At 32.3% G+C, this 14,563-nt stretch overlaps 1 protein-coding gene across 1 annotated transcript in view; it reads right to left on the bottom strand.

Moving 5' to 3' along the window:
• LOC100570091 (facilitated trehalose transporter Tret1-2 homolog) overlaps window positions 1-12,648 on the bottom strand; it is a 16,582-nt gene extending 3,934 nt beyond the window's left edge. The window contains exon 1 of the mRNA XM_029485577.1: window positions 12,119-12,648. Within this exon, the coding sequence (XP_029341437.1) occupies window positions 12,119-12,388 (270 nt within the window). The 5' untranslated portion in view covers window positions 12,389-12,648. The remainder of the gene's footprint in view (window positions 1-12,118) is intronic.
• Window positions 12,649-14,563: the final 1,915 nt, after the last annotated feature.

Below are 14,563 nucleotides of genomic sequence, written 5' to 3'. Positions count from 1 at the left end.
TCACAGTGATAAAAAAAATCCCATAAATCGTTAGTCACATTTTTTTTATAAGTGCTTAAAGTTTAAATTTATACGAAATATGTCAAAATTGCGAAAATTTGCAAGTAATTTTGTGGTTGAAAAATCGTAAAATTTTTTTCTTTTATAACTAAGCTTTTAAAATTTGGTACAAGGTTCTCCATAAGTTTTTCTTTAAATATCTGTAAAAAAAACTCAACCGGACTAAGACAAAAAATTTTTAGGAGTGTTTGAAATTTAAATTTTTACAAAACCGCATTAAATAACGGTTTAGCCTCAAACGATTTTTGATATTTGTTATTATTCAAAAAGTATGAGTCGTAGACACTTGAAAATTTTACCAGTTGTTTAAATTGACATTTTCTTTATATAGTTTTATTTTCAAAATATTTCACTAATTTTTAATCTATTTATAGGCAATTGAAATAATCGATTTTTTTTGATTTTTTTTTTATAAATGTTGATAAAAAAAAATTAGCTGGGACAAAATACTTGAAAATTTAATAGAAGGGTCCACATATGTTGTTCTAACTCCCATTCAAAAATTATAAAAATACATAGGCACAATTTTTTTTTATAAGCATTTAAAGTTCAAATTTTGACTAAATACGTAAAAATTACGGCAATGTTCAAATAATCTTAAACAGAAATTCATAAAAGTTTTTCTTTTTAATTCTAAGATTTGGAAATTTAATACAAGGCTCCTAACATATTTTTACAATAGCAGTTGCAAAATAAAAGGAATACATTGTCACAATTTTTATTTATAAGCATTTAAAGTTCAAATTTTGACAACATATTATGTAAAAATCACGAAAATTCGTAAATTATTTTATGCTAGAAATTCATAAAAAATTTTCCTTTTATATCTAAGATTTCAAAATTTAATACAAGGCTCATAATATATTTTTACAATAGCAATTGAAAAATAAAAGAAATATATAGTCACGATTTTTTTTTTATAAGCATTTAAAGTTCAAATTTTGACTAAATACGTAAAAATTACGGCAATGTTCAAATTATCTTAGACAGAAATTCATAAAAGTTTTTCTTTTTAATTCTAAGATTTGGAAATTTAATACAAGGCTCCTAACATATTTTTACAATAGCAGTTGCAAAATAAAAGGAATACATTGTCACAATTTTTATTTATAAGCATTTAAAGTTCAAATTTATACGAAATATGTCAAAATTGCGAAAATTTGCAAGTAATTTAGTGGTTGAAAAATCGTAAAAATTTTTTCTTTTATAACTAAGTTTTTAAAATTTGGTACAAGGTTCTCCATAAGTTTTTCTTTAAAAATAATATATCCTAGACTGACAAATCATCTCCGTTCAGAATCGTTTTTCGTATACAATGATATAATATCATTGGATTCAAATTTAATTCCATCCATTACAGTAACCCACTTGTAACCTACTGTACAGCAGAGCGACATCCACGACTTACCCGCCTTTTTACTCTAGTAGATACGTGTTTTCGTAATTCATATTTCATAGCATCGTAGATACAATTATATTAATTTAAATTTAAAAAAGGTGGACAAGTGGGTACCGCTCCGCTGTATAGTAGTTATCGAGTATGTCGTTGTAATGGATGTGTTATATTTTAATTCAATGATACCTAAATAATTGGATACCTACGAAAAACGATTCTGAGCGGAAACGGTGTGTTAGCCTAGGCCTAGCTCAGTGGTGCCGAAAACGTATGGCTACTAGAATCTCGTATTAAATGTTCAAACTTTTTTACTAAGTACTAAGTATTTATCGAGAATAGTTTTAAAAAAAAAAAATACAAATTTCTAAAAATTTCTCAAGGCTATAACTCGCCCAAAAATAGTCAAAATATTATAAAAATGTTACCATGTATGTGAAATTCGAATATAAATATTTGGTGAAAATTTCAATAGTCTATGGTAATTAACTTTTGAATTACACCAAAAAAATAAAATCGATTTCCTCAAAAATTGGTTTTGCGTAAAAATTATCTTTTCTTTCACTTTTGTTTTGTTTTTCTTGACACTTTCTAAAATTACTAGGAATTTTCAATTTTGACATCCCAAAAGTACCAACTAGGTTCACTTTTCTATCAGAAAAGATACTGATCTCCAAAATCGAAGTATGATTACTAGGTACCCAAAATGTTGCTGACAGACAGAAAATAAAACACATCATTGTAAAACCAATACATTTTGGATATTTCTGTAAAGTTGGCCATAGTATTATCAGAATTAACATAACCTACATTTAAGAGTTTGAGAAATTGTTTAGTAAAATAATAAAATATAGTTTAAACTTTACAAGTTTTGCATGCCTTCAATACTAGGGAGTCTCTTGGTAAAACCAATTTATATTTTTGTAGATTATTCTATCTGGAAAGTGTTAATATAATCCTATTTTTGTATAAATATGGCAGCTTCTTTAACGCATCATTTTTTTTAGTACAACTGCGATAATTTGGTAGTTCGTTATAATCATAATCGAACTGGACTTTATAAAACATTTTTCTGGTAATAGGATCATACATTAAGACTTTTATATCACAAACCTCTGGATCACCTTTCACTTATCCCGATTGTATGGATTTATAAAAGTTCAAATTTTTTAAGTCATAAAAATCTTTATGTTCAAGACTAATTATTGATTCACAAGGGTGATGTATTTTTTCCCTACGTAGAACACAAACACCTCTGTTGAAATTTTTCTCTCTCGATAATATTTATATTAAAAATCATAACATCATATGTGTGTGTGTGTGTGGACTGTATATAATTTTATTTTATGTCGCTCGCCGACGACGAGAGAAACGCAACTAACTACTAAGCATCCAACATAATAACAATGTCTAGATACTAGGGCTGGCGAGACCGGTTTGTAGATATGGACATCGACAATATTATATATATATAATTATATCACATAGTTCATATCTGACATACCGCCCACCGTGAAATATAATTTCAACAATAATATAATAATTAATTAATTTGACCTACATTAAATGTATATAAACTAATAAAGCATAATATAAGACATTAACAATAATAATAATTTTGGTTACATTTGATGCTTTACAATAAAAGATAATAAAATAAAAAAACAATATTAACAATTAGTAAATGTAGAATAGTATAAATCACTAATAATACAATAATTATAATTAATGACATATTAAAAAAAACAACAATTATTTAACAACAACAAAAAAAAATGTTTTATGTGTCAATTGGTAATGGACAAAGCTGTCGTACGTTTGAACGATCCATCTACTGTACGTACGGTGGCAACGCGTATCACACCATCAGCACCTGGTTGTACTTCAGTGACTCGACCAATACGCCATTGTAGCGGTGGACGATTGTCGTCTCACAACAGCACAACTGAATTCACTTCTAGTTCGGGTCCTGTGGATGTCGCCCATTTACCTCTAGTTTGCAGTTGTGTTAAATAATCACGACGCCACCTCTGCCAAAGCTGTGGCGTGAACTGCGTGACTCTTCTCCACCTGGTTAGACGATTAGTAGGTATGGCCGTCAGATCTTCTTCTGGAAAAACGGGGAATATGTCACCAGTTAAGAAATGCCCTGGCGTCAACGCTGTTAAATCCGATGGATCAGCTGATAGCGAAGTGATTGGTCGTGAATTTAAAACTGCTTCTACTCGAACAAGGATACTGTATAATTCTTCGAATGTAAGAGATACATTACCAACTGTCGTAAACTAATGCGATTTCATCGATTTAATTGCAGCTTCCCAAAGACCGCCAAAGTGAGGGGAACGTGCTGGAATGAAGTGCCAGCGAATACCATTATTTGCAGTGAACCTTTGCAGTTTTTCTTGGTGCTCGGGTGACCAGAATAGGGTCTTAAGTTCTGCCAATTGACTAGCTCCCACAAAATTGGTTGCGTTATCTGAGTATATATCGCTCACTAAACCACGCCTATCACAAAATCTTTTTAATGCGTTCATAAAGGATTGCGTAGTTAAATCTCCTACCAGCTCTATGTGAACGGCCTTGGTAACAAAACATACCCACATGCATGCATATGCTTTACTAGCTGACGCATTCCGCCGTAAGGACGACTTTACCAGAAATGGTCCTGCGAAGTCGACACCAGACCTTTGGAACGGTTTTGCGGGTTCAATTCGAGCTTGTGGTAAATTGCCCATAATAGGTTGTACCACGACTGGATTGTATTTAAAACATTTAACGCACTTCTGAGTTATTTTTCGCGCAATATTACGTCCATTAATTGGCCAATATTTCGTGCGAATTGCCGCTAACATTATATGTGGACCGCCATGCATTGTTTTCTCGTGTTCGTTTGCAAATATTAATCTCGTGAACGGACATCTGCAGGAAGCGGAGTTGGATGTTTTTCAAAAATGTCCAAGGTGTCGGCATTTTTAAGTCTCCCGCTCACCCTGATGAGTTTATTTTCGTCCAAAAATGGTTTGAGTTGATATAGCTTACTTTTCGGACTTCTTTGACGTGCGCTACTCAATGCAGAAATTTCTTCACTCCAGCTGTTATACTGTACTAGTTTAATTATACAAGTAGTAGCGTTATTTATCTCGTCTGCTTGAAGTGGACCGGTTATTTTGACATTGCCCGACACGGCGTTATTAATAAAACGACTACAGTAGGACGTTACACGCAATAATTTGTTCAATGACGAATATAGGTTTAATATGGATGTATCATACTCGATTGTTACAACTGATATAGTTGTATTTCTTTCTTCCGGAATCTCACCCATTTCGCTTGACCATTGAGCGTCAACCTTTGGCCAATTCACTATACCTTTACTAAGCCATTCAGGACCCTTCCACCATAGCTGATTATTCTGTATTTTAGTTGGTTTACAGCCACGAGAAACAAGATCAGCCGGGTTATCTTTAGTGCTCACGTGGTTCCATTCGGACATGACCGTTAGCTCTTGTATTTCCCCTACCCTGTGTCCGACAAACGTTTTCCAACGCGATGATTCTGATGCTATCCATTCCAACACTACCTTAGAATCTGACCAGTAGTATTATTTTGATATTTTCATTTGCAATATTGGTGTGTATTTATATGTCATCCGTGTGAGTAGTACTGCTGCCAATAGTTCAAGCCGTGGCAATGAAATCACCTTTAAAGGCGCTACCCGCGACTTTGAGCAAATCAGTCTTACCGAGCTCGTTCACCCTTCGCAAATATATGCACGCCCCGTACGCCTTTGTTGACGCGTCAGCGAAGCCGTGCAACTGTATCTTTTGTATTGCACCAGATCCACTTAAGAACCGGTCAATTGTCAGTGAATTTATTGACTCAAGTTCTGTGCGGAATTTTTTCCATTCTACGCAGAATTGAATCGGTAGCACTTCATCCCAATCGATTTTTGTTAGCCATAACCTTTGCATCATTATTTTCAATCGCGTGATTATTGGGCTGATTAATCCTAGTGGGTCGAACACCGAGGCAATATCTGATAGTACCTTTCGTTTCGTTACCACACAGTTTTCATCATAAGGTTGAACGATGTAATGATATGAGTCGTTTTTATTGTTCCAATAAACACCCAATATCTTTGTAATTTTCTCATGTTCAGTTATATTTTCGGTACTTGAAGTGGACGTAGGTATATTTCTTAACAAAATTGCTTCATTAGTATTCCACTGTCTTAATTCAAACCCAGCCTTTGACAAAATCTCAACGAGTTGATCACGTATTTTCAATGCATTTTCAATAGTATTTGCACCTGTTAATAGATCATCCATATAAAAATCTTGTCTTAAGAATCTACATGCTTCTGGAAATTCACTACATTTTTCTTCGGATAATTTCAAAAGACATGCAGTCGCCAAATATGATGATGTCACTACTCCGTAAGTAACCGTTTTTAGACGAAAAATTTGTATCGGCTGATCAGGGTTCTCATGCCATAATAGGCGCTGAAAGTCTCTATTTGGCACGGACACCCAAATTTGCCTATACATCTTGGCTATATCTGCCGAAAGAACAAATTTATATGTTCTGATCTGAATCTTGCCGTTATACATGTCAAATCCTCTTGAATACAAGGTCCTTTTAATAATACATCATTTAGACTGATTCCGGTATTGGTCTTGCACAAAGCGTCGAACACAACCCGAAGTTTAGTAGTAAGGCTACTCTCCTTATGCACGGCATGATGTGGTATATAGCAACAACTGTTGTCGTCAACGACTTCGACGGATGGGACTAATTCCATATGTCCTAAAGACAGATATTTGTTTAGAAATATAGTATACTTCCTTTTTAATTGGGTGTCCGACTGAAGACGTCGTTCTAACGAAAGAAATCTACGTAAAGCAGTATTATACGATTTCCCTAATTTTGAAACATCGCTAAAAGGTAATGATACCACATATCTTCCCTCAACATCACGTCTAACACTTTGATAAAAATACTTCTTGCATAATTTTTTCTTCCAAACTAAGTATACTGTTGTTGTTTACCTCTTCAAGTTCCCAGAGTCTGGCAATTTTCTCTTCCAAATTACAGAGACTAACCAATGACACACTAGCTGTATCTGTTTTGCGTTCGTTATTCGAAACCGATCCAGATACAATCCAACCTAACGTTAAATTTTTAAATATTGGACCGTGTGGCGTTGGTCGTAATTGCCCGGTGGTCATGAGGTCGAAAAAATATTTCGGCACCTAACAACATGTCAATTTTTTGAGGCATTTGTATCAAATGACGGGTCAGCTAGGGCAATATCTACTGGTATTTTTATGTTAGATTGATTAACAGGTAACAACGGTATTTGGCTGGTCAATTTAGGTAGTACCAAAAAATTCAAATTAACTTCATAGTCGGAAACACGAGATTTTAATTTTGTTGACACCTGGCACGATATCGATTGATTTGAATTGCTTATACCATACACAGAACACGTAATCTTTTTTCGCTTCAATTTTAATTGCTGCGATAATGATTCGGTGATAAAATTATTTTGAGAACCGGAATCCAGTAGCACCAGACATAATATGGGTTGTTGTAAGTAATTATAAGCGTAAACAATTGCCGTCGATAACAATATCTGATTATTGTTATTACATATATATGATTGCGTGTTAATTGATGCAGCCGGCAGCGCAACCAGTTTGGCGTTATCTCCTTCCTTCGACCTTTCACCTGACGTTGGCGTACTAATGGATGATGTTATACATGGGTCGTTCGATTTGTCGATCTTATCGCTCCGATGCAAATGTAATAACGAATTATGAGCTTGTCCGCATTTAGCACAACGTCTAGCCTTACACTTTTCACCTAGATGGGTGTGCAGACAAGTTTTGCAATGCTTCAAATCACTAATGTATTTTATTCACTCGGGTACGGGAAGCTTTATAAACGCCTGAAATCTATATATAGTATGGTTTTGCTTACAGTAGTAACATTGAAATTGTACCACAGCTGCAAATGACGTTGACTTTATAGAACCCTTTTTCGAACCACCCGTTCCTTTAACTTCGGTAGACCTTTCAAGTTCGCTTACATATTTTAAACTACTCGGTGACTCGATAGCCTCCAACATTCTAATAAATCTAATACAGTCTAGTAAAAAATCTAATACAGTTTTAATTGTTGCTACTTCGGAACTCGAGGACTCAATTTCCCATTGACGCACGGTATCACGATCTAATTTAGAAATCATAAGATGTATTAATAATGATCCCCATGCATTTGGACTTTTTCCTAATGTCTCGAGTTCCTTAATATGACCTAATATTGAATCGTATAGTTTTCGTAATTGGTTTGCTGATTCCTGGCGAACCGGTTCCAACTCGAACAACGATTTAGTATGTGCTTGCACTAAAAATTTCTTATTATTATACCGTTCGATTAAACTATTCCATGCAAGATGATAATTTTCGGCAGTAGTTTGAAAACATTTAACCACATTTTCGGCATCATCACTAAGTGCAGCGCGCAGATAAAAAAATTTCTGAACGTCGTATATTCTCTCGTTATTATGGACAAGAGCTGTAAACATATCAAAAAAGTGTTTCCATTCGGAATATATACCTGAGAATTTCGGAATGTCTATGGGCGCTAATTTTACCATTGATGACACCGAATGAGTATTTGATACGAACGTGTTACTTCTCTGTTGCGAATTGGATCCTGAGTCTAATAAGCTTAAGTCATTCAACGCCGACATACCCTTACGCACAATTATTTCACACTCCGCCATTGTTTCAAAGTACAGTTTTTCCATTTCTGCCAGATATTTCTCAGTTTCATCCGAACAGCCCTTTTCTTCGATTTCAGTCTGAATCTGCTCATAATCCTGCCAAACTTCTTTTGCCTTTTCTTTTCTTAATATAACTCGGTCGACGTCTACGTTTTCGACGTTATCTTTAATGTAGGTAGACAAACGAGTCAACTGACCTTTAAACTGACCTCGACGTGCAACGAGTGCTGCTAATTCCGTCATATTTTTATTTTATAGTATACAATGTGCTTATCTCTCTTGATTAGAAAATACCTGTTACACTATACAGATATTCGATGATCACATAATCTATTATGCAATAATTGTACTTTCCAGCTATTTCCTACTGAATATACCCAATGAATGGTGTGCGATGCGATTGATTTGTTTTACGAATGCCTTAGACTTTACCAAGAAAATAAAACAATATGGACTTAACTGACCTTTAAAGTTTTATTTGACGAATCTTGATTGATGTCTCGAGTTAGGAAAATAATGACATCACGACGAGCTTCCGAGCATCACCAAAGGCTGACATAATCAATACTTTACGTAGCACGTAATTCGCCTTATGACTCCCTTGATCCGGCCCGAAGGACCATGTTGATGGGTGAGGAAAAGGGAATTTTTCTCTCTCCATAATATTTATATTAAAAATCATAACATCATATGTGTGTGTGTGTGTGTGGACTGTATATAATTTTATTTTATGTCGCTCGCCGACGACGAGAGAAACGCAACTAACTACTAAACATGCAACATTATAACAATGTATAGAGACTTGGGCTGGCGAGACCGGTTTGTAGATATGGACATCGACAATATTATATATATATAATTATATCACATAGTTCATATCTGACAACCTCAACCAATTAAGTTCGACAACGAGCCAATAGGATGAAAATCGTCGGTTAAATCTTTAGGCGTTATCCTCGATAAGAAACTTAACTTGTGGCCTTATCTATCGGCTAAACTCCAGTAAGCATACCAACGACTAGGGGTTCTCTTTCCAATATTAAATAGAAAATCAACTAATAGTAAAAAATGCTCACTTATTATATATAAGCAAGTACTGAGACCTTTAATTTTATACGCAAGTCCTATATGGGGCAGTTGTGCTAAGAGCCACTTAAATAAAATTCAAATTTATCAAAACAAAATACTCCGCATAATAATAGATGCTGCCTGGTTTGTACGCAACAAAGCTCTGCATAATGACTTTAAAATCCACACTATCAATGAGCACAAAAATAATCTGTAAACCAAGACAAATGAAAGCTGTTTTTGTAATAGAGAATATTGTGAGTATTATGGTATCTATGCTATGTACGGTAGATACGTGTTAATGAAAACAAAACAGGATAGTGTAAATAGTATACGTCACTTTTTGGAGGGAAATATTGGTTTTATGAGGTTATCTCTAAGATAAAAACATTTGGAACAGTTTACTTTATACAGCGTTATCAAAAAGTCACTTTCGAAAAAAATATCAGTTAGGCGGTTATTCCATGCCGGTCGCGCAGTATGTATTTTACTACTAGCAGAAATCATTTAGTGTTCTTATTTGCCAAACAAGTACTTAAGTAGGTAGTCCTTATTGAAATATCGCTAGACCTTACCTCAGAACGGTGGTGTATCAAGTGATTTAGACTTTTTATTCACTAATTTTATAGTAATTATAGTTTATTGATTTGTAATGAAATATGCAACTGCTCTCCCTCAAATAAAATAGTAAGAGCGGATGAAGTGAAACTTATTTACAGAGAGTACGAAAAAAAAGATTATCGACCGTCACAATAGAGTAGTGGTAAAAAAAAATGCAAAAAAGTTGGTTGGGTTTCTTCGAACGGAATGAAACCAGCACCATCTTAGTTGACTTATTACGCCTTATTATTTTATGTGGTGACGGGCAAATATTTTTTATGTTTAGGACCCTTTGTAAAAAAGGGTAAACAGAAAAAAAGTCCCCGGTAAGAAAGTCCTACGGAAAAAAAGTCTCCCGTTGCAGTATAAATAAAACGATATTTCCACTATACTTGTTATTTTATTTATAAAATAAATTGGGTTGACAAATCTTATATGTAGATAGTACATGACAATTCATTGACATAATTTATAGTTTGACAGTTACACACCATAAACAGATACCTATCATACGTTTCCAGTTTTGTATTAGTTTCGAGTTGTACGCGAGTGTAGTTTAAGTATTCAACCATGGAACTTCTTAAATCAAACAAGGGAAATCATAAAATTGCACTATACGGGTATACTTATACTATAAAAAAGATATGCCAAAGTATAATCCGATGGAAATTTTCCAAAAAATCGTCAATGAAATGTACAGCAATGTTAATTACCAATTTGAAAATGAAAAAAAATCATACAATTTGAATAACACTGTCACGGTGCTAATAAAGGTGTAATAGGATCAATGAAAATCAAACAAACGATAAAGGAATGTTCACTTCAGACTTCAAACAACCCAGGAAAAATTTTTGCTCAAGCTGTACAAGATGGACCAAAAGAGATATTAATTGAATTACCATCCGAGGATTCAATAAAAAGAAGTATTCGTAACCTAAGAAGCAGTTTAAACCCGAAAAAACCAAATAGTCTACAAGAACTTGTTATTGAAGGTAATTTGCATTACCTATTATTATAATACTTTATAAATGGCTTGGTTTACTCGAAAATAGTTTTCAAATTTTATAAAAATTAAAACCGATTTTGAATAAAATAAATTTTTATTTTTCCTGGTGCTTTTGAAAATCAATGCATTATTTTGAATACCTAATCAATACATTTAATCGCTCCGCTTAGAATCTAAAAATACTATAACCTATGGGATATAAATAATAATAAATGTTTATAATGAGGAGTATTACTAATGGAAAAATAACTTAAAATTCATCATTATTCGTACTATGGTTTTAGATGATTATACACGTTGTGGGAACGAGCGATTCTTATTGAAAGATAATGGTCCAGAGTTAAGTGAATGGATTATAATATTTGCGTTAAATAGTTCATTAGAACAGTTAGCAAATGCCGATACCTGGTTTATTGATGGGAACTTTGGTTTATCGCCCGAGCATTTTTTACAACTATACGTCATTCGATTCCAAGTAAATTACATTTTTATTACACCAGTGTTTTGCTTTCTTGAGCGAAAAACGCAAAACACTTATGAAGAAATGTTCAAAATAATTTTGAATGAGTGTAACAATCGCGAACTATACCCAGATCCGTTATTCTTTAATGTTGATTTTGAAATTACAGTTCGCAAAACTGACAAAACAGTTTAATTAATATTATTGTATGTTTAAGATATCATATTATTATATTATTTTCAATAAATTTAAAATGTACCTAATTATGTATATAAATACTTATCTACAGTAATTTTTAATCCTACCTATTTAATTTAGTTGTTTGTTAATTATTTTCAAAAAAAATATGTAACATGTTTTATCTATGGGCTATGTACCTATATAAATACCTATATAATAAAAGACTGAATTTAAATCAAATATTAATTTGGAGACTTTTTTTCCGGGGACTTTTTTCCCTAATGTCGTAAAAAGATTCACTTCAAAAATCCTGGATACGCCACTACTTCAGAATACCTCTAGCTTGATATAATTTTGCTTCTGTAAGCATCAGTATTACATGTACATTTTCTCGCTCACATTAAAATTATGAACATGATCTATAATATATATAGGCTATATAACTGACATGCGTGTTGCCAATTTGTGACTAGGTACTAGGAGTATCTTTAGGCACAAATACTAAATTATACATTTCATTTAAAAATACAAAATATCCGCATACTACATGGATATACTTACTTGGAGAAGTAAGATGTCAGTCACGGTCGGTATAATTTCACTTATAGATATTATTCCGTAAAGACATTGAAGTTTATACGTTAGAGAAAAGTGACCACTAAATTGTTGAATACTAATTAAACAGACGTTGATCAATAGCGGTCGCCAAAATCGTTTTTCCGTAAAATACAAAAACAAATAATGGTTATCCTTGATTTCAAAAATCTGTGAAATAATACATATAAATTTAACAATAAGACAGTACCTATGATATTTAGTCTCTTGTAGCATACTTTGTAATAATTTTTTTTGAACATTTTAGTATGACAATAATCTTGAATCTGTAGATTATAATCAAGATTAAAAATACCAGTCCACTTTTCATAAAACTTCATCCGATAATAAGGTGGGTCGTCAACAGCTAACAGTGCTAGAAGGTTCACAACAACCATAACTACAGTTCCCATATTGACATGCGAATAATTGTAGAATTCACTTGTGATGCGTGATAAAATCATACCAATTAACAAGTGTATATAATGGAAACCGGTTAACAGACCTAAATAATATTTAAAAAAAATAAAACAACGAAGGGCATTAAGATGGTCTTTAGGTATAGAGTTAATATATATATTTTAATTATGTGGGTAGACCCTCCAACATTACACTAAAATACGAATAACCGTATACCTACTTACAATTTTACCAAATGTTTATATAAGGATTTTCCATACATGATAACATTTAAAAAATAGTTTGATTCTATATGAAATATTTATATCAAAAAAAAATCTTTTGTTTTTAACTAATTTTTTTTTTTCAATTATTAAATTTTATTATTTATGCAAGTATGCTAGGCTGCCTGACACACCGTCTATGTCAGAATCGTATAACTTTTACAATGATTTATCATTGAATTCAAATTTAATACTTTCATTATAATGGTATACCTATCCTACAACATCTATCACAATTGTCTACTTTTTTTGTTGTGGTTAAAAAAACACTAATTTAAATTGATAACAAGGAATAAAAAAAAGTTACAACTTCACTTGTAACGAACTTACTTATTTTATTGTAATAAGCTAATAGTTCCCTATAACAATAAAATATTGTAGCCTCCTCGTCGAAAACAATTCCTGGCTATGGCACTGGTGTGCAGGTACTTGCATTTTCGATCATAACGTTGTTATTTCGATAAGATGAAGAAATAAATTATAGTTGGCGTGTGACGTGTGACACGTGTGACGCCTATAATTGTATTTTTATTATATTATTTTTTAAAAGAAAATTTGATAATTTCAATTCCCTTGATTGTGATACTGTCAAAAAGTCTTATCAAGTGGCAATTTCTATTTTATTTTTCAATATTTAACAGACGAAAAGGCTAACTATTTTTATAACACGTGGAGAACATGCTTGTATATGTGAAGATTACCCAACTCTCGTAGTCAATTATAAAATTTCATTTAAGTTATAATACATGAACAATTAATTCAGTATGACTCTCCGCGTAGATCTGGATTGTAGTGAACCGCGAATTAAGATATACAGAATGCACAACGAATGCTTGTTACCAACAAATTATTGTTTCTGACGATTTTTGTTCATCTAATAGACACAGAGCAATAATTTCAATTAATCCAATCTTGGGGGCATTTATTTTAATTTGTTATCAGTATATTATGGCTTTTGATACGAATTTAGTTTTAATTTTCCAGAACTCAGACTAATAGCTAATAGTAATAATATGTACTTCACAACCAAAGTCACCTATGATGACTTTTTTAAACTTTATCGTTTGATCAATTTCTATGTAATGAAGTCAAATATGATATGCCTACTTATTTGTCCAACCATCAACTCAAAAGCAAAAACAAGATTAAAAAAAGGTGGGCAAGTGGGTGTCGCTCTTCTGTACAGTAGGTTACAAGTGGATCACTGTAATGAATGGTCTTATATTTGAATTCAATGATATAATATCATTGTATACGAAAAACAATCCTGAGTGAAGATGATCAGTCAGCCTATAGGGTAGAATATAACTAAGTATATTTGATATTATTTTGAATAAAGTATTTTATTTATCTATTTACGTCAAACCTTGTTTTAAATTTTCGATTCTTAGCGAGGTATACCAGTAAAACATTTTATACATTTTTAATTACAAAATCAATTTTAAATATGATAAATTTTGTCAGAATTCCAATTTTAAATGCTTATAAAAAAATGTGTGCCTATGTTTTTTTTAATATTTTTAACTGCTATTATAATAACATAACGGGCCTTATATTAAATTTTCACGCTTTTTGACTCAAAGAATAGATTTTTTTAACATTTATGGAAAAAAAAACTAAAAAAATTGAAAATTGAAAATGTCCATAAACAGATCAAAACGAGTCAAAATATTTTCAAAATTGTATAGTTTATAGAAAATAAAAACGATTAGTGAAATTTTCATGTATC

The sequence above is a fragment of the Acyrthosiphon pisum genome, chromosome X (genome assembly GCF_005508785.2).
Source record: "Acyrthosiphon pisum isolate AL4f chromosome X, pea_aphid_22Mar2018_4r6ur, whole genome shotgun sequence".
Taxonomy (NCBI): Eukaryota; Metazoa; Arthropoda; class Insecta; order Hemiptera; family Aphididae; genus Acyrthosiphon; species Acyrthosiphon pisum.
Note: the sequence above shows the minus strand (reverse complement) of the source record. Positions and strands in the feature narration are given on the sequence as shown.